The 20,771-nt window shown below is 36.0% G+C and overlaps 1 protein-coding gene across 1 annotated transcript; it reads right to left on the bottom strand.

The window, feature by feature from the left end:
- Window positions 1-13,407: 13,407 nt before the first annotated feature.
- LOC100028222 (olfactory receptor 4F6-like) lies at window positions 13,408-14,346 on the bottom strand. The gene has a single exon (XM_007480108.3). It carries the CDS (start codon window positions 14,344-14,346, stop codon window positions 13,408-13,410), a length of 939 nt encoding a protein of 312 aa, XP_007480170.1.
- Window positions 14,347-20,771: the final 6,425 nt, after the last annotated feature.

Below are 20,771 nucleotides of genomic sequence, written 5' to 3'. Positions count from 1 at the left end.
CTACAGGAAGTATGTAATGACAGGAAGTCAGTGGGCTCTTGGGATACTTAGTTCTTTTTTTAGGGTAACATATTTTCAATTATCCACTACTATATGTTGTTTACAAGAAAAACATTTACAACAGGGTGACCCACACAGATTAAAGGTAAAAGGCTAGAGCAGAATTTATTATGCAACATCTAAAGTAAAAAAAACAAACAAACAGGAGTAGCAATAATACCAGGCAAAGCTAAAGTAAACATTAATAAGATTAAAAGAGATAAGAAAGAAAATTACATCTTGCTAAAAGGCACTATAAACAATGAAGTAATATAAATACTAAACATGTATGCTCCAAATGGTATAGCATGCAAATTTCTAAAGGAGAATCTAAAGGAGCTAAAAGAAGAAATAGATGGTAAAACCATATTAGTGGGGGACTTTATCCTTCCCCTATCAGAACCAGATAAATTGAAACCAAAAAATGAATAAGAAAAAAGTAAGAGAAGTGAATGAAATGATAGAAAAATTAGCTGGAGAAAACTGAACAGGGATAAAAAGAATATACCTTCTTTTTGACACCACATGGTACATATACAAAGATTGACCATGTACTAGGACATAAAAACATTGCAAAAAAATATAGAAAAGCAGAAATAATAAAATAGCTAATATGACAGAAAAGGAAACTAATAAATGCTGGAGGGCACGTAAGAAAATTGACACATGCACTATTGGTGTAGTTGTGAACTGATTCAACCTTTCTGAAGAACAGTTTGGAACTATGCCCAAAACTCTATAAAAAACCGGTTCATATCCTTTCAGCTAAATCACTAATATGGCTGTTTTCCAAAGAAATTTTTTTTTCAAAAAAGGTCATATATGTACAAAAATGCTGATTGCAGCTCTCTTAATTATGGAAAAGAATTGGAAATTGAAGAGATGCCTGTCATTTGGGAAATGACTAAACAATTTGTGGTATATAATTGGGATGGAATACTATTATGCTATAAGAAATGATGAACAGAGGATATCTAGGTGGCTCTGTGGATAGAGAGCCAGGCTAAGAGACAGGAGGCCCTAGGTTCAAATGAAGCCTCAAACACACCCTTTGTGACCCTGGGTAAATCATTTAAACTCCAATTGCATGGCCCTTACTGGTCTTCTGCCTTGAAACTAATACTTAGTATCTATTCTAAGAGAGAAGGAAAAAGTTAAAAAAATGATGAGCAGGATAGTTTCAGGAAAACCTGGGAAGACTTATATGAACTGATACAAAGTCAGCAGATCTAAGAAAACAGTATACCCAGTAAAAGCAATGATTAATTGCGAATGTCTTAACTATTCTCAGCAATATAATGATCCAAGAAAGTTCTAAAGGACTTATGATGAAAAATGTTGTCTCTAGAAAAAGAATGTATTTCATCTGAATGCAGATTGAAGAATACATTTTTTACACTTTTATTATGTTTATTCTTTCTTTTTTGGTAGGGAGGTGTTGTATTTGGTCTGTATTTTCTTTCATCATATGGCTAATATGAATATATATTTTACAAGATTGCATAGTATAATTTATATCAAATTGCTTATCTTCTCAAGGAGATGAAAGGACAAGAGGGAAATAAAATTTCAAAATCAAAATTTTTAAGAATTAATGTTTAAAACTTTTTGGTTGCAATTGGGAAAAAGTAAAATATAAAAATTTACCAAAATAAAAATGCATTTTGAATTTGTTGTATATCTGGAGAAGTAATAAGCTCTCAGACTCTAAGCTGTACATGTGCAATTCTTTTTCTTTTATTATATTTTGGATATGGAAATACTCATGATAGTTTTTTTTAATTTCATAATAAAAACTATTTTAAAGGAAAAAATTATCAGACAGAGCCTGCTAAATGATAAATAAATCTATTAAAAGAGGGTTGAAATATAAATATAATAATGATAAATTCTAATTTTAGCATGATTATATAAATAATGTGATGGCACAAAAGGCAAGAGTTAGCATAGGACCTGGCAGAAAGTAGGTACTCAATAAATTAGTCAACAAGCATTTATTAAACATTTACTTTGTAAAAGGCATTGTATTTAATCTTGAGAAGACAAGGAAAGAGAAAATACTGTCTGTGTTTAAGTTCACAATTTAATGGGAACATCAACAGACAAAAAAGGTACATACAAGATATTCAGAGTAGATGGGAGGCAAAGGCTTTAAGTAGATGGGAAGACTGAGAAAGAAAGTCCTACAGATGATGAACTTTAAACTGAGTCTTGAAGAAATCCAGGAAAGTTACTATTTGGAGGTACTAGAAGCCAGTATAGCTGGATCATAGAATGGTTGGATGGGTATAAAGTTTGGAAAGGTATGAAGAAACTAGGTTATTATGAGTTGGAAATAAGAAGGAACCACTGAAGTTCATTGAGCAAAGAAGTGACAGGGTCAGACTTATGCTATAGAAAAATCACTTGGTATGGCAGAACCAAGACAGTAATTTAGCAGCACAGAAAGCTGGAACCACTCTGAGAATCCTCTCAAACCAATCTTAAAATAGCACCTCAAAATAAATACTGGAGTCACAGAACCAAGTGGACAGAGTGAAGTAACTCTTTCTGGGGAAAACAACTTGAAAGGTAGGCAGAGAAAGTCTATTTCACTGGGGTGAGAGGGAAACCAGAAATAAAACTGCACACAGAGGAGTCCAAGTTGCCAATTCCCACCCACTGTGCTGAGTTAAACCTGGGCACAAGCCAACTTTGAGACCCCAGGACCCTGCCTAAGTCAACAGCAGAGCACTCCTCACCCAGTCCCTGAAGTCCTAAGTCCTGGAAAAAGCTGAAAAGGAGGCTGCGAGTCCAAGGCACTTGGTCCCTTCAAGCCAGTGGTGAAGTATCTAGCCCCAAGGCCAAGTAGCTCACAGTGCTCTGAGCCCTGCAAGCCATCAGCAGTCCCTAGAGGAGAATGAATCAGCAGCTTTCAGAGCTTCCAGCCCACAACCCATATCCCCTGGGAAGAATTGAAACTTGCAGAAAACTAGAACTAGGCGGGAGGGTAATAGCAAGGAAAAACTGAAATTTAAGAGAGTACCCTCACTAACGTGAAAACAGTCTACCTTTACAATAAAAGTAAAAGTTAAAACACACACACACACACACACACACACACACACACACACATACACACACACACACACACACACTGGGAAAATGAGCAAACAGCAAAAGACCTATTTTAGACAAAGAAATCAAGCAGTCTATAAAAGGACTTCCTAAGGGGGGGGATGATTTTACAAGTTTACCAGGCATTTAAAGATAATCTAATTCTAGTACTGAATAAATTATTTAGAACAATTGATAAAAAGGGAGTCCTGCCAAACTCCTCTTATGAAGGAAATATGGTGCTGATGCTTAAACCAGGAAGATCAAAAACAGAGAGAAAAAAAAAACCTGGAAAGTGATGAATAAAACCAGGAGAACACTGTACACAGCAACAACAATATTGTATGATAATCAACTGTTGACAACTTTTTTCAAAAAGGTAAAAATCCAGGACAACTCCAAAGGACTCATGACAAAAAAGGATAACCACCACCAAAGAAGGCATAGTGAATGCAAACTGAAATATACCCTCCTTCATTTTATTTGATCCATGAATTTTTTTCACTAGTGTAAGAATGTGTCTCTTATTTTGTAATAAGACAAACGGGAAAATATGTGTCATTTGATAATATATGTAGAACCTATATAATTTTACCTACCTTCCTGAAGAGGGAGGAGAATTGGAATACAGAGGAAAAAAGAATGGGCCATAGATTTTTTTAATGTAGCAAAAACATGAGAATTTGTTTCTCTTAGATAAACATATATATAATATTTTATTACATATTTATAACAAACCGCATGTATTTTATTATGGTATATATCATGTTGTATTATATATCTTAAAATCTATGCTTTTTTAAATAATTGAGAGAAACACGGATAGAGACTGTAAAGGATGATTATCTTCACAAAGAGAAAAGAAAGGAATAGCTAGTTGGCTCAGTGGATAGAGAACTAGGTCTGGAAACAGAAGGTTCTAGATTCAAATCTGAACTCAGACACTTTCTAGCTGTATGACCTGGGATAAGTCACTTAACACCCCATTCCTAGCCTTTATCACTTTTATGCCTTGGAAGCAATACACAGTATTGATTCTAAGATGGAAGGATAAGGGTTTTTTAAGAGAGAGAGAAGAAAAAGAAATTTATAGAAGCCAAAGTATAACCAAGGAAAAAGAAGCATAGCATAGTTGACTCAAGAAGGATTCCTCCAAATCACATGTACACAATGAATGATAGTAATTCCTACAGTGGACAGACAGTTCTGGGCTTTTCCAGTGGCCTGGTTTCTTTCTTCCCAACTCCCCACTTGCCCATAACTAATTCAAATAAAACTGAATTGACCTCTCAGGTGAATCACCAAGCACTTCCATCATTCTTAGTGAACTGAATTGTCATCCCTCCTTTTCCAGTAGACCTCTTTCTATATAGTAGAAATACTTTGGTTTTTAAGTGGAAAATGTATAAAGTGGAAATAAAATGGTTTGGATAATATGAAGTAAGGATTTTCCTAGAAAAAAAAAGGACAGAGCTAGAATTTCCTTGAACTATAGTCTCCAAAATTTGAGACCATAGCCTGACCCCAAGGATTGAGCAAGTCAATCAGTAGATGGGGAAATGGGTCTCATCCCAGCTTCCCAACTATAACCAGTCATAGAGTTATCTCAAACTAAATAACCATATCTACACTTATCTTCTAACATTCCTCCTCTCAGCTCCATCCATGAACTGTACAAACTCTCAAACTTACCACTGGCAGCTACATGGGCAACAAGAGGGAAAGATGTCCCTGCAAAGCATACTTATCCCTTATTCCCATAATATTCTGTCTATAGCAGGTATTCTGGGAAATTGAAGTTTATATTCTAGAGTAAGAAGAGGTAAGGAAGAGACTTGGCTCATTTCTGTTTGGTATTTGACAGAGTTCAAAGCACTGAATGAGAAAACCTAGATGATCTTTGATCTGCATCACAGACTTCATTACATTAACTTTCCCTGAAAACTCACCCCTCTTCTAAGCTTTCCTATCTCTATTGAGACCACCACCATTCCTCTAGTAACCTAGTTTCATAAACTCAGTATCATCTTCCACTCCACATCTCTCTTCCTGCCATGTATCCAATTAGCTGCTGAAACATATCTCTTCTACATCTTCAATGTTTCTCACATTTGTCACCTTCCTTCTACTCACACAACCACCATTCTAGTTCAAGTTCTTTTACAACTAGTCTGGACTATTACAATGGCCTTCTGATTAGGAAAAGAATTAAAACCTTAAGCTGGTTTTTATTTTAACTAATTCATTATCCTCACCCCTCTGTTACTGTCACAGAGTGGAAAGAACAAGGCATCACTCATGGCTTGTCAGATGACAGCAAAGCATCAAGTCCTTCCCAGGACATCTGACCATTATTTAGCTAGTAAGAGGCCCTAAAAACACCAACGTGCTCAAGGAGAACCAGGAAAGTCAACTCCAAGCAGGCTCAAAAGGATTGCACACGCACACTAACTACACTCATAATGGCAGTGCATGCTCAAAAATTTTTACTGATAGAGCTGAGCAGTCAAAAGAGTTTGGATATCCTTATCATAAAAGGTAATTAAGTTTTTCTCCATAGTCTGTACACTAACAGTTCTAAACACACATCTTAAAAAAGACAGCATAGACTGCCACCAGGAAAACTCTTTTAAATTACCCAATATAGTGAGAATTTGCATTGTGCCCTGGGATAAGTAAATGGCTAATGGGATACTCATCCCATTACTATACTTAGCCATTTACATATCCCACTGGCCATTATGTGGCAAAGTGGTTCATTTTACATTTCTTAGGTGGGTAAAAAAGTCATTAAATAACAAAAATAAGGTGAATATGATTGGTGGAATATTGTTTAATTGTGGAATTTTTACCATTTACCATGGTGCTTATATCAAAAAGCAAGTTGTAGATATACTTTCCTCACAACCACCACATCATGCTACATGAAGCAGGTAGTGTAAGAGTTAATATTCCTATTCTGAGATGAATATAATATGATTGAGAGGTTAGATAACTTGCATATTGTAAAAAAGCTAACAAGTGTTGCACTTGGGACTTACATCCTAGTTTCCCAATCCTAGGACCCGTGTTCTTTTCATTATCCCATTCTACCTAGATAAATAACTGGATAAAAATTTCAAAGAGTGAAGGTAGAATGTTTAGACCACTTTAGAATTAATTTGATTCAAGAATTGACTTTTTGAAACCAATCATATGATTTCATTAACAAAGGATATTTCCACTGTACAAACTACTTCTGATAATACAGAGAAACAGTCAGAGGCATACTAGAGCAATGATGGCAAACCTTTTAGACATGAATTGCTGGCCCATCCCCACCCAACAACCAGACCAAGAGCTGTGTCTGCCCCCTCCTTTACCCCACACAGGGGATGGGCCATTGAGCAGAGGGACAGGTGAAGTGAGGAATGTCCTCAGTGAGTGTAGAAAGGGGGAGGAGAGCAGCCCAAGCACTCTGCTCCCCTCTAGCTCTGCCTCTTATGAGCTGCCCACCTTATCCCCTGTGCGCTCCCATTGGGCTGCTGGGCAGAGGCATGAGTAAAGTAAAAAAATGTCATCAGCACAGTGGAGAGTGGGAGGGAAGCAGCTCTGCCCAGATCCCTCTGCCTTTCTAGTAATGATTTTAGGGGGAGGTAGAGGTGTGGGGGGTGGTCACATGCCCACAGAGAATGCTGTGTGGGCCATTTTTGTACCCATGTCATAGGCTCACTATTACTCTATTAGAGCAACCTTGAATGTGCTATTGAAAACTAATTGTTAAATTTTCAGTATGAGTATTTATACCTTGGAAGTCACAAAACTATAAATTAGGATTTGATTTATTATTCTTTTGATTATCTAAACTTAAGAAGGTTGTAGGGGAAATGTTACCAATATAGATTAAACTTTAAAGAATGTCCTGCATACATTTCTTGGGAAGATCCAGTTGTTAAATATTTACCAAAATACCCCTGGAATAATTGAACTGTCACTTATTAGGTAGCTTCCTGAACCCTGAGAAATTAAGTAACCTTGTATGATAGATGAGGTACTAGAAACCAGTTATTTTTGATTCTCAGGCTTGTATTCATAAAGTTTCTAGGGACTTTCTTCTTAAGGGCATATACCATTGAGCTAAATCTACTAAGATGGAAATCAATAGAGAAAAATGTGAAATCTTTCATTTTGGTATAAAAATGTCATCTTTTCAAGTAGAAAATAAATGGAACCATGAATAGAGAGCAATAATTCTGAAAAGTGTCTGAGAGTAGCAGTGGACTATAAGCTCAAAATGGTGAACAGTGTGATGTGGTAGTCAAAAATGTTCATAAGAACTTGTTCTACATTAAGAAGGATATAACTGATATAACTTCCAGGAATGGATACTTGATAAACTTATTGTATTCAGACCTCATCTTGAGTAAGATGTTCAGTTCTGGACAAAACAGTTTAAGGAGGACATTGTTGGTCAAACTGATAGATGTTTGGCCCAAGAGACAAAGAGACCAGAGCAAGGTAGTACAGCAAGGTTTATCAGAAGTAGCAAAAGGAAGATAGATAGCAGTAAAGATGGCTGCCAAATATCATCTGAGTTGGGAAGATTATAGTATTATATTGAGTTGGGGGAGGAATAAGGGGAGTGCAGGGGACAAGGCAACTTGGATTAATCTTATTGGTTATTTGAGGGGGTCAGGCAGTTCTTAGAGGTAGAATATTTCAGGCATGGAACCATCAGACTACTCATTCATCTCTTAGACCTGTCAGGTCAAGAAACAAAGAGTTTCAGTATTCTATCATATGGAACAAGTGTTGCTATGGTTTTTGTCCCATGGTTTTGGCAAGTTCTGGGGAAGGGGGTGGTGCAGAGGCTATTACTTTCAATAGGTATCTGGGGAAGGGGAGGGTTAAGATCTGTCTTCCTGTTTCTTTGTATTAAAAAAAGATAAAATGGGGTAGACGATGGGGGGTGAAGGAGGGGCCATGAGTTCAAGTGGAAAGGGCAACATTCTTCACTTGTCAGACTGCTTCCTGCTGAGAGGATCCATCTTGTGTTATTGGGTCTCTCATGATCCCATCTTCATCCCTCTGTGGACGATGTCTGAAAAATCTCAATAGGAGAACATTATGAACATTTGAGGAAGACTAATTAGGAGGAGCAAGGGTATTCGAAAAGGAAGTATATAGAATTGCAATGATGAAACCAGTCCCCAGGATTATGACAGGGAAGTACTGATTCCTGGGAACTAATCAGGTAGCCTTAGGGCTGATGGATAAGCCCAGGGGCTAATAGAGTAGCCTCTTGGAGCTGATAATATGGAGTAGAGCTGCAACTACCATAACACAGTGGGCACTTAGGTTCCTAACCTGAAAGGGAGGCAGCAGACACAGAATGTGGGAAGAGGGGAAGGGTGAAAGGAAGGTACAAGGAAACACAAAGCCAAAGATAGGTTTTGGAACAAGCATTTAAGCCTCTTCATTTGGGGGCTTCCAGCTTCAGCTTATTTGCAATTTAACCCATTATCTCACTAACATAAATAATAAACATTACAATGGTTCACATGAAGGTTACAAGTTCTGTTTTAACAAAGATAAGTCAAAACTTTTGATACAGGGCTCATTCATAAATTTTATGATCATAGAAATATGGTATAAGGGATATAGATGGTTCTTAGAAAGTGTGATGTTATATGAGCCTCACTGAGCTTCCACATAAAGTGTTTTATCTCTAGTGACCCTTCCCTGCTGTGAAGGCTGTGTGTTATTTTGATTCCAAGGCTGCTTGCAATGTTGTTTAGGAGGGCTGGAAGTAAGCCCTTTAGACAGAGAAAATTAATACTGTTTCTGCCTCATGAATTTAGCTTTTATCCTCAATCATTTCTTTTATTGAATGTTTCAGTACTTATTAATCCTGTGAATTCCTAATATGACCACAACAAGAAAATTGCCTTTTCAATTATATCTTGCTTTAAACTGCACCTTGACCATTGCCATCAGACACAGTTTTGACCATATTTATCATCGCAGCATTTGTCAGTGCTGATCTCATCAAGTAGCAACTCCGCTTTAGGGAGGTAGCTTCCTCAGAGGAGTGAAGTTACCCATATAGTGGCAGACTAAGGTGTCACTATATTGATCTTAGTCCCCTATAGTAATATAGAAGAAATGAATACGCAGATACAGTAATACAGAGAGCAAAGATGATACAATTCAGTGATTCCCCAAATGAATTAACTTACAAGAGATTAATTGTGTTCCAGCTGAAACAAAACTTGGGGTGGGGTACAAATATTTAGGGAAGCAGTAGAACATATTTGATTGCTAGACATATTCAAATTTCAGGGTCTTCAATTACCAATTCACTTGATTGTTTGAGATATGGAACGACATGTTAGACTGAAAAAAAGTTGCATCCTCGTGCTGAATTTGATATGAAAGGAAAAAGGAGGGGAAAGATTATAACATGATTAGACTTCAGGAAAGACTTGGAGTTATTAAACAAAAACCAATGCAATCAAAATTAGAAGGGAAGCCACAAACTGAGAAAAAATCTCTATAACAAAAATCTCTGACAAATATCTCATTTCTAAAATCTATAAGGAGTTAAATCAATTGTATAAAAAGAAAAATCAAGCCATTCCCCAATTGATAAATGGGTAAGGGACATCAATAGGCAGTTTTCAGATAAAGAAATCAAAACTATCAATAAGTACATGGAAAAGTGTTCTAAATCTCTCATAATTAGAGAAATGCAAATCAAAAGAACTCTAGGGTACCACCTCACACCTAGCAGATTGGCCAATATGACATCAAAGGAAAGTAATAAATATTGTAGGGGGTGTGGCAAAATTGGGACACTAATGCATTGCTGGTGGAGTTGTGAATTGGTCCAACCATTCTGAAAGGCAATTTGGAATTATGCCCAAAGGGCTTTAAAGAAGACATATTCTTTGATCCAGCAATACCACTGCTGGGTTTCTATCCCAAAGAGATAATAGGCAAAAATATGTGTACAAAAATATTTAGAGGAGCACTCTTTATGGTGACAAAAAAACTGGAAAATGAGCAGCTGTCCATCGATTGGGAAATGGTTAAACAAATTGTGGTATCTAAAGGTGATGAAATACTATTGGGCTAAAAGGAATAAGGAACTGGAGGAATTCCATGTGAACTGAAATGACTTCCAGGAATTGATGCAGAGCAAAAGGAGCAGAATCAAGAAAATGTTGTGCACAGAGACTGATATGCTGTGGTAAAATTGAGCATAATGGACTTCTCTACCAGCAGAAATGCAATGATCCAGGACAATTCTGAGGGACTTATGAGAAAGAACAGTCTCCACATCCAGAGAAAGAACTGTTGGGAGTAAAAACATAGAAGAAAAACAAGAAATGGGTTTTGAACAATGATACATGTAAAACCCAGGGGAATTGCTTTTTGGCTCCAGAAAGGGGAGGCAGGGGTGAATATGAATTATGTGACCATGGGAAAATATTCTAAATTAGTTAAATAAAGAAATATTTTTTAAAAGACTCAGAGTTATTAGTCAGTCATGTAGTGACAATTGTACTTCATAGCCAGACTGAGAAATAACCAGTTGGGATTCAGTTGGAAGGGATCTCATCTCAGCTATGTTAAAATTGTCTCCTCAACTTTTAGAACCTCCATCTGTGATAGTTCAGGATTACATTCCATCTGAGTAACTTGTAGCTTTTCTCTAAAGGTAGATTAACAACATACTGATCAATGATCTATCAGACAATTATATCTGAATTCAAAACTCAAAATAATATTAGTTGCAGTCCCAAAAGCTTTTACCTCAAACATTAGTTTTTATTTTGCAGAGCTAGTGATTATTCACACAGACCAAAAGTTACAGCTAAAGGAAAATGTGCAGGAAAGGGGGTTAATAAATTTGCAGGTAGTTAAATCTCCACTAATAATTCCTTGATTCATAATGACTTCGGCTTACAATTTCTTTAGTGAGAGAAGAGAAAAATGCTTGGTTGGTTTTTCTTAGTTGCAAAACTTCATTCTGTTAGATGTTCTAGCCTATATTTACAGTTTCAAAAGTTTAAAGGAGCATGTGAGTACTTCTTGATTATGAAAAATCATAGTTCTTAATTGCTACTTTCACTCTCAGCTAATCAACAGAACTCTTTAACCAGCTAGAAAGGTTTGACTTTTTCAAAATGCAAGCCTCAGAATGTTACAGTTTGCAAATAGGACCAAATTCTAATGTTACATTAAGAGCTTGAAAGCTTTCCAAGTTCAGCACCATCAAGAATTAAGATATTTCCAAAACAACATATACACAATTTCTACATTTGTGCCAGGGTTGCTTCGGTGTACCTTCTGTACGTCAATAAAAGTTAAGGTTTGGGGCAGAATCAAGGAGTACCATGGGAGAAAACCATGAGGAGAAGAAACAGAGCAGGCAGGTGAGGGGGAATGAGGAAGAGACTGGCAGGCTAGGCACCATGTGGTCAGGTTACTTATAGGAACATTGTCTACCCTTCCAATAAACTTTATAATATATATATATATGGGTAGAAATATTTTTTTAATTATTTCATCCCCAAAGATCAAAATTAAAAATGGGCAAATCTAGGCTTGATGCCAGGAAATTTTTCTAATCATTAATATTTAAAGACATAAGGGCCTGACAAGAAACATGAGGGATATCTTTAGGCAAAGACTGCACAACTTTTAAGGTATTTTATATTGGAGATTGGTTTGGTTGGACCACATGGCCACTGAAATCCCTTCCAATTCTCAAATGCTATGATTTTCTACATCTCTAAGTTCATGATGAAAGTGAAAATATGGGAAAGATTGAAAGTAAACATTGAAATAAAGGCAGAATATTATTATAAAGGAAAAATCAGGATATAAATAAGGTTGTGATGTACCCTGAGTATTCCCTTCTGATTTTCATAGGATTAAACTTCTAAATATATGGTAAGACTCAATGTATTCTCAGAGTAAAAGAAAGTTACAGGAATCTAAACAGGCTTGAAAGTGTGAAAAAAAAATTATTTACAAAGACCCAAGGTCAAGAGATTTTGGTTTTTATTGTTTAATCTACAGGTTGATCATTAATAATGTAACCTCAAACAAACCACATAAGTTCTCTCTGCTTCAAATTACTCATTTTTAAAATGAGAAGACATGAATTTCTACTTGAATTTTGATATCATATAGTAATATAATTATCTAATCATATAATAATAAACTATAACTATATAATTAAGTAATATTTATAATTCACATAGAGGAAGGCAAAATAATAATTGGAGGATTTTATAAAATAATAATACCAGTTCATATTTATACAGAATAATAAGGTTTACTAGTCATAGATCATACATTATCTCATTTTTTGGTCAATGCTATTATTATACCCCTGTAAGGAGGAGTTGGAGGCACAGAGAGATAAAGTAACACCTTGAGGACCATATAGCTACTAAGTATCAAAGGATAAGATTTGAACTGAGCACTTTCATTCATTTTCATTTCATTCATTCCACTATACTGCAGTAGAGCCTGGATTTACATTGTGTCTTCCTACCTAAGGACCCTAGTAGAATGCCTTGTAAATAGTAAGTAGTTCATAAATTCAAATGCAATGAAATTAAAAACAAACAAGTTGAATGGTGAAAGAGACTGGAGGTAAATTACATGATTAGTCTGATATACAGGAAAAAGTTAGATATTATGGAGAGAAAACTGATGGGGACAAGAAATAGAATTCACTTCCAGCACTGAGGGACATTCCTATCACTTCTCCTTTTTAAGATTCCAGAAACAGAATCATGGAAATCATGAGGTTTGCTGACAGCTAGCTGGCCCAGGGGAGAAAGCACTGGGTCTGGTGTAAGGAAGAAAAACATGAAATCAAATCCAACCTCAGACATTTAAAAACTGGGTACCCCTGGACAAGTAGTTTAATGCCTATTTGCTTCCATTTCCTCATCTATAAAATGATGATAATAATAACACCTTCATGCCTCCCAGGATTGTAGTGAGAATCATATGAGATAATAATTTTAAAGTGCTTAGCACAGGCACATTATGGCACATTGTAAATACTACATACATATTAGCTATTATTATCATTATAACAGTTTCAAATAGCTAAAGATACAAAATCTTGAAGGTAGTGAATTTCTGATTACATACAACAAATCCAGGCATATTCTAAGGCATAAATTTATCTGTTACTTCAATGAAATATTTTTTCATTCCTCAAGACTCGAGTCTCAAGATCCATAGTCTTGACCAACAATTCATTTAAGAGAATTTCTTTAAGAGGGCAAGACGACTGTACATTCTCCTCATTCCCAACTTCATCTCTTTGTTCCTGAATGTATAGATGACGGGATTCAGAAAGGGAGTAACAACTGCATCAAAGATGGCAAGGAATTTATCAAGGTGGGATACAGGGTGAGGCCATGTATAGAAAAAAATCAAAGGGCAAAAGAACAAAAACACCACAGTGATGTGAGCTGCCAGAGTAGAGAGAGCCTTGGATGAGACTCCTGAGGATTGTTTTTGAACGGTGACTAAAATGAAGATGTAGGAGATAATCAATACACAAAAGCAAATCAGAGAAATGAATCCACTATTAGCATTGACCATGAATTGCAGCCTATAGGTGTCCATACAGGCCAGTTGGATGAATTGAGGAAGGTCACAGAAAAAACTGTCTAATATATTAGGACCACAAAAGGGCAAATGTACAACAAAAGCCAATTGGACCCCTGAGTGAGTGATTCCTGTGATCCAGGCAAGAATCAAAAGCAAAATGCACATTTTTGGATTCATAATGGTCAGGTAGTGGAGAGGTTTACATATGGCAACATATCTGTCAAATGCCATGGCTATGAGCAACACCATCTCAACACCTCCAAGAGCATGACTAAAGAAAATCTGAGCAACACAGCCACCAAATGAGATGACTTTATGATTCCTGAAAAGATCACAAATCATTTTAGGAGCTGCAATGGAGGAACCTCCCATGTCAATGAAGGAGAGATTGGCCAACAGAAAGTACATGGGAGAATGTAAGTGAGAATCAAAAATCACAGTGATCAAAATGAGCAGGTTTCCCAGAATACTTGCCACATAGACTACAGAGGAGAAGAGGAAGAGAAGAAGCTGGATCTCCCATGAATCAGAGAGTCCAAGAAACACAAACTCAGCCACTACAGAATGATTCACTTCATCCATTGACTCCACTGAGCACAGTAGGCAGCGATATTACCTGAAGAAAGAGGATAACAAGAAATTACGAATTTGTGGCTATTAGTGCCATGAATTACTGTGCAGTATTTAAATTTTAATTGCTCTTCAACCTTTCACACAATGAATTATCTTCTTCAATATCTTCATCTCTGTAGTGAAACAAAGTGTGCAAACAAAAGAAAAAGATTTAATAACTGTAATAAAACATGCATGCAATTACTGTTAATTTATTAAGTTGTTGGGGGGGTCATTTTTTAGTCTTGCCTAACTGTTTATTTAGTCTTGCCTAACTGTTTAAGATGTCATTGGGGGGAGTAAGAAAATATCTGAGGGGTTTCCCATTTACTTCTCTAGCAAATTTTATAAATGAGGAAACTGAAGCAAAGAGAATGAAGTGACTTGCTCATGGTTACACAGGCAGTAAGTGTCTGAGGCCAGATTTGAACTCAGGAAAATTGGTTTCCCTGACTTCAGACCCAACACTCTATACACTACACAACCTCACTGCCCCAATTAAGGGAAATTTCTTCAAAGTGTTCACCTGAAAAGGTTATGTGATTTTTTTGTTCCAATATAGATGGAAGAGGATTGGAGTACCAGTAAGATAAACAACTGCATTAAGTAAGATTGCTTAATTGTATTTTGCAGTTAGTCACTTTCTAAGATAGAATTTGAACCTGGGCTTATTTATCTCCATCTCCTGTGCTCTGTTCATGCTTTGTTTTTATCATAGCTGAAACCATATATTTTTAATGGGATTAATGAGTTTAGAGGATATGAGGGAGATAATGGAGTCTTACTACTTAGTCATTGATTGTTCAACTAAGAATTCGAAAACAAGGAAAACAAGGAAAATTGTAATTGTCATCTTTACACCTCCAGTATCTATTTTATTGCACTGAACTTAAAGATTAAATTTGTTTTAGTGAATATGTTATGTATAGATATCGTGGGTGAAAATTCAAGGGATGACAAAGGGAATGTCCATATGTGAAAATATATAAGAACATTATGACTGATCAAAATAAATCAATTAGTCCTTATATGTGACTTTTAATATCTTCGGTGGTGGCAAATTTTGGTATTCTGAGAGTGAACTTAATTTTCCAAAATAGGGAAGTCTTCTAGAGACATGATTGATAAGAAGATAATGCCAGATAATAGGAAGAGTATTGACTCTGTTCAAATCATCTTCCCTTGACTTCAGTTTTCTCATAATCAAGATGATTATAACCAAGAACAAAATATAGAGAGATAAGAATGGTTAGTTCAAATGGACTAGTTGTATATAGTTGTATAAATCTCCAGGGACTTCATGGATTTTCCATGCATCAAACCCATGAATTCTTTTATCTGATTAAATCATTTTGATTTAATTTAATTAATTAATAAAAATTCTTTACTTTCTGGATGCCTGTATTCAATTCTTCTCCAAATGTAATGGGTCAGTCTCCTCCAACAGATTCACAGTCAATGTGACAATGAAGAAAATAGAGAAAAGCATTTACAATTACTCAGAATTATAATTCTAGAATGAAACTCAAAAGATCCTCTGATACAGTCCCTCTCTATCTTCTACTATATTTAAACCATGCAAGATATATGGATATTATATTTTCTTCTTCAAGCTATAAGAATTAAGCATCAATTGCTTTCATTAGGACAGTATACATATATTTCTTCTTGTTATTGCTGTTCAATCATTTTCAGTACTGTCTGACTCTTTGTGAACCCATTTGGCGATTTGTTGGCAAAGATATTAGAGTGGTTTGCCATTTCCTTCTGCAACACAATTTACAAATGAGGAACTAAAACAAACAGAGTCAAGAGACTTCCCCAACATCACGTATTCATTAAATGTTTGAGGCCAGGTTTGAACTCAAGAATATGAACCTTCCAGATTTCAGGCCCAGTACTCTGTCCATTGACTCACCTAAGTACCCAAAAAGGTTTTTCTTATATCCAAATGAAATGTATCTTAAATTCAAGTCATTTTCCTCTGGTTTATTGTCAAATGATCATGAAGAAGAAATTATCATCACCCTTATTAGAATCTCCCAGGTATGTACTTGAAGTCATTACCAAGGTAATATCTCTTTAATGGGAACTGTGATACTCTATGGTTTTAACCCTTTGTATCACCTTTGTTCCTTTCCTCTTAAACCCAATCTACATCATTTCTAAGTTACTATGACTGGAAATTGAAATGATTTCTAATAAGGAAACTAGTAAAAGGATTAGTAACACTTTTTTTAGAAATTTATTTTGCTTTTGTTCATGTTATAGGATTAATGAGTAGTACATTTTTTATTATTACCCTGAAATATCCCCTAGTGATTATTTTCATTGCATTAGTTCCCAATCAGACCTTCTCTAACCTATTTCACTGGGGTTTGTGCCCACTAATAACATTTTGTACTGGTCCAATCTGAAAGCCCTCCCATTCAATCAGATTGATTGTATACACTTGAACTTTAAGTAATGATAAAAGTGAAGCATATAATTTTAAAATCCTGCCTTCCCACCTTCCTATAATTAAGCTTCCTCTCTCCTGAAAGGAAACAAAAAATGAGTCATTGGTAAGGACAAGTAAAGAATTAAATTCCTTAATTTTGAATCCCATAATCCATAGTAATAATTTCAAATTTATTACTATATGGTGGGTCTTTCCCTTAGGTATTTGACTTTGAGTTAAAACTGAAGGTTGAGGGCAGCTTTGTGGCTCAGTGAATTGAGAGCCAGATCTAGAGATGGAAGGTCCTAGGTTCAAATCTGGCCTCAAACACTTCCTAGCTGTGTGACCCTGGGCAAGTCACTTAACCCCCATTGCCTAACCCTTACCACTCTTCTGCCTTGGAATCAATATTGATTCCAAGACAGAAGGTAAGGGTTTAAAAAAAACTGAAGGTGACTTAACAGAACATTTTTCCTTTCCTATAGTCTAAATTACACCAAATTTATTCTTCTGGGTACTCATGTCCTCTCTAAATTTCTTGCCTGAAGTCATCATCTCACTCATTTCTGGAAATTTTTTTGAAACCTTTCCTTCTATCTAAGAATCAATTCTAGGTCTTGGTTCTAAGGCAGAAGAGAAGTAAGGTGTAGGCAGTTGGGGTTAAGTGACTTGACCGGAGTCAGCTGAAGTTTCAGAGGCCAGATTTAAACCTAGAACATCCTATCTCTAGGCTTCACTCTCTAATCACTAGCTGTTTAGCTAAACATGTCTGTATATTTTAATTCTGTCATCATAACTATCTATCACTGAAACCTGAGGAAATCTATTCATCCTATGATACAGCTTTTTATCCCTCTTCCTCACCTACCTGGCCTTGAGACACACCATATTCAAGAAACCCAAATATCTCCAACAGTTCAAGCAGCACAAAGAACTATATTAAATGCTGTAATTAAAGAAAAGGCAGCTAATTAGCAGCCCTGATGTGCACAGAGACAAGGGTGACTAGTTTGAACTCATTGGACCAAGGGAATTGTCTTCTTGAATCATATGGTTTGGCCCAAACAGCCAAGAGAAGCAGATAATGAGTCACCTGAGGGAAAGAGGATGTGAATGGAAAAACCTAAGGAAATAATCAGCTATAATTCTCCGCTTCTAACTTTAAATCATTTTTGGTGGCTTCTGGGATTGAGGAGGAGAACTCCTGAGGATTGTGAAAGTGTCCTCTTTTTTATTTATTTATTTATTGGATCAATTTAGAACATTTTTTCTTGGTTATAAGAATCATATTATTTCCCTCCCTCCCCTCACTCCAACCTTCCCACAGTGGTCTCACAATTTCATTGGGCATTACATGTGTCCTTGATCAAAACCTATGTCCATGTTGTTGGTGTTTGCATTAGGATGTTCATTTAGAGACTATATCCCCAACGATATCCTCTCAACCCATGTAATCAAGCAGCTGTTTTTCTTCTGTGTTTCTACTCCCACAGTTTTTCCTGTGAATGTGGATAGTGTTCTTGTGTCCTTCCTAGTTGTTCAGGATCACTACAATGTCACTAATGGAGAATTCCATTACATTCGATTGTACCACAGTATATCAGTCTCTGTGTACAATGTTCTCCTGGTTCTTCTCCTTTCACTCTGCACCAATTCCTGGAGGTCATTCCAGTTCCCATGGAATTCCTCCACTTTATTATTCCTTTGAGCACAATAGTATTCCATCACCAACAGATACCACAATTTGTTCAGCCATTCTCCAATTGAAGGCCATCCCCTCATTTTCCAATTTTTGGCTACCACAAAGAGCGCAGCTATGAATATTCTTGTACAAGCTTTTATCTTATTAACTCTTTGTGCTATGGCTGGATCAAAGGGCAGACAGTCTTTTATCGCCCTTTGGGCATAGTTCCAAATTGCCCTCCAGAATGGTTGGATCAATTCACAACTCCAACAGCAATGAATTAATGTCCATACTTTGCCACATCCCCTCCAGCATTCACTACTTTCCTCTGCTGTCATGTTAGCCAATCTGTTAGGTGTGAAGTGACACCTCAGAGTTGTTTTGATTTGCATCTCTCTGATTATAAGAGATGTAGAACACTTTTTCATTTGCTTATTAATAGTTTTGATTTCTTTATCGGAAAACTGCCTATCCATGTCCCTTGCCCATTTATCAATTGGAGAATGACTTGATTTTTTGTACAATTGTTGTAGCTCTTTGTAAATTTGAGTAATTAAACTTTTGTCAGAGGTTTTTATGAAGATTGCTTCCCAATTTGTTGTTTCCCTTCTGATTTTAGTTACATTGGTTTTGTTTTTACAAAAACTTTTTAATTTGATGTATTCCAGATTATTTATTTTGCATTTTGTGACTCTTGGTTTTAAAGCCTCTCCCTTCCCAAAGGTCTGACATGTATACTATTCTGTGTTCGCCTAATTTGCTTACAGTTTCCTTCTTTATATTCAGGTCATTTACCCATTCTGAATTTATCTTGGTGTAGGTTGTGAGATGTTGATCCAAACCTAATCTCTACCATACTATCTTCCATTTTTCTCAGCAGTTTTTATCAAATAGTGGATATTTTGTCCCAAAGCTGAGATCTTTGGATTTATCATAGACTGTCTTGCTGAGGTCACTTACCCCAAGTCTATTCCACTGATCCTCCTTTCTGTCTCTTAGCCAGTAATAAATTTTTTTTATGATCACTGCTTTATAGTATAACTCGAGATCTGGGACTGCAGGGCCTCCTTCCTTCACATTTTTTTTTCATGATTTCCCAGGATATCTTTGATCTTTTGTTCTTCCAAATGAACTTTGTTATGATGTTTTCTAATTCAGTAAAAAAAATTTTTGGTAGTTCAATGGGTATGGCACTAAATAAGTAAATTGATTTGGGTAGGATTGTCATTTTTATTATGTTATCTTGTCCTACCCATGAGCAATCGATGTTTTTCCAATTGTTTAGAACTAGTTTTGATTGTATGGAGAGTGTTTTATACTTGTGTTCCTGTGTTTGTCTCAGCAGATAGATTCCTAAGTATTTTATATTGTCTAGGGTGATTTTAAATGGAATTTCTCTTTCTAATTCTTGCTGCTGAGATGTGTTGGAAATATATAAAAATGCTGATGACTTATGTGGGTTTATTTTGTATCCTGCAACTTTGCTAAAGTTGTTGATTATTTTGGCTAGCTTTTTGGTTGATTCTCTAGGATTCTTTAAGTAGACCATCATATCAACCACAAAGAGTGATAGCTTGGTCTCCTCGTTGCCAATTTTAATACCTTCAATTTATTTTTCTTCTCTAACTGCTACAGCTAGTGTTTCTAGTACAATGTTAAATAATAGAGGGGATAATGGGCATCCTTGTTTCACTCCTGATCTTATTGGGAAGGCTTCCAGGTTATCCCCATTATAGATGATGTTTGCTGATGGTTTTAAATATATGCTGTTTATTGTTTTTAGGAAAGGCCCTTCTATTCCTATAATTTCTAGTGTTTTCAATAGAAATGAGTATTGCATTTTGTCAAAGGCTTTTTCTGCATCTATTGAGATAATCATGTGATTTTTGTCCGTTTACTAGATAATATGGTCAATTATGTGGATGGTTTTCCTAATATTGAACCATCCTTGTGTAAACCTCAAAATTTCCTTAGACTTATAAATGTTGGAAATTTCACCATTGGGATATTTCATACTTGGAAAATTTCTTACTGATAGTCTATTGGAATGGGAACTCCATTGGCATGGGAGGTTCCTTCTCTTCCCTTCTTAAGATTACTTTAGGACAGAAACCCTTTGCTGAACAATGGAAAGGACTTTGACCTATGCTTGAGCATAGAACAGGAATTTCTTTGAGTCTTGATTGATTTTAGAATTGATACAATGGAGATACTCCACCCTATTCAGTCCTAATAGGATTGAGTAAGGGCTGCAGCCTAGATCAAAATTTA

This window comes from Monodelphis domestica, chromosome 1 (assembly GCF_027887165.1).
Source record: "Monodelphis domestica isolate mMonDom1 chromosome 1, mMonDom1.pri, whole genome shotgun sequence".
In the NCBI taxonomy this organism is placed as follows: Eukaryota; Metazoa; Chordata; class Mammalia; order Didelphimorphia; family Didelphidae; genus Monodelphis; species Monodelphis domestica.
Note: the sequence above shows the minus strand (reverse complement) of the source record. Positions and strands in the feature narration are given on the sequence as shown.

Coding starts and splice junctions, on each gene's coding strand:
- LOC100028222 (XM_007480108.3), bottom strand. CDS start 14,346: ATGGATGAAGTGAATCATTCTGTAGTGGCTGAGTTTGTGTTTCTTGGA.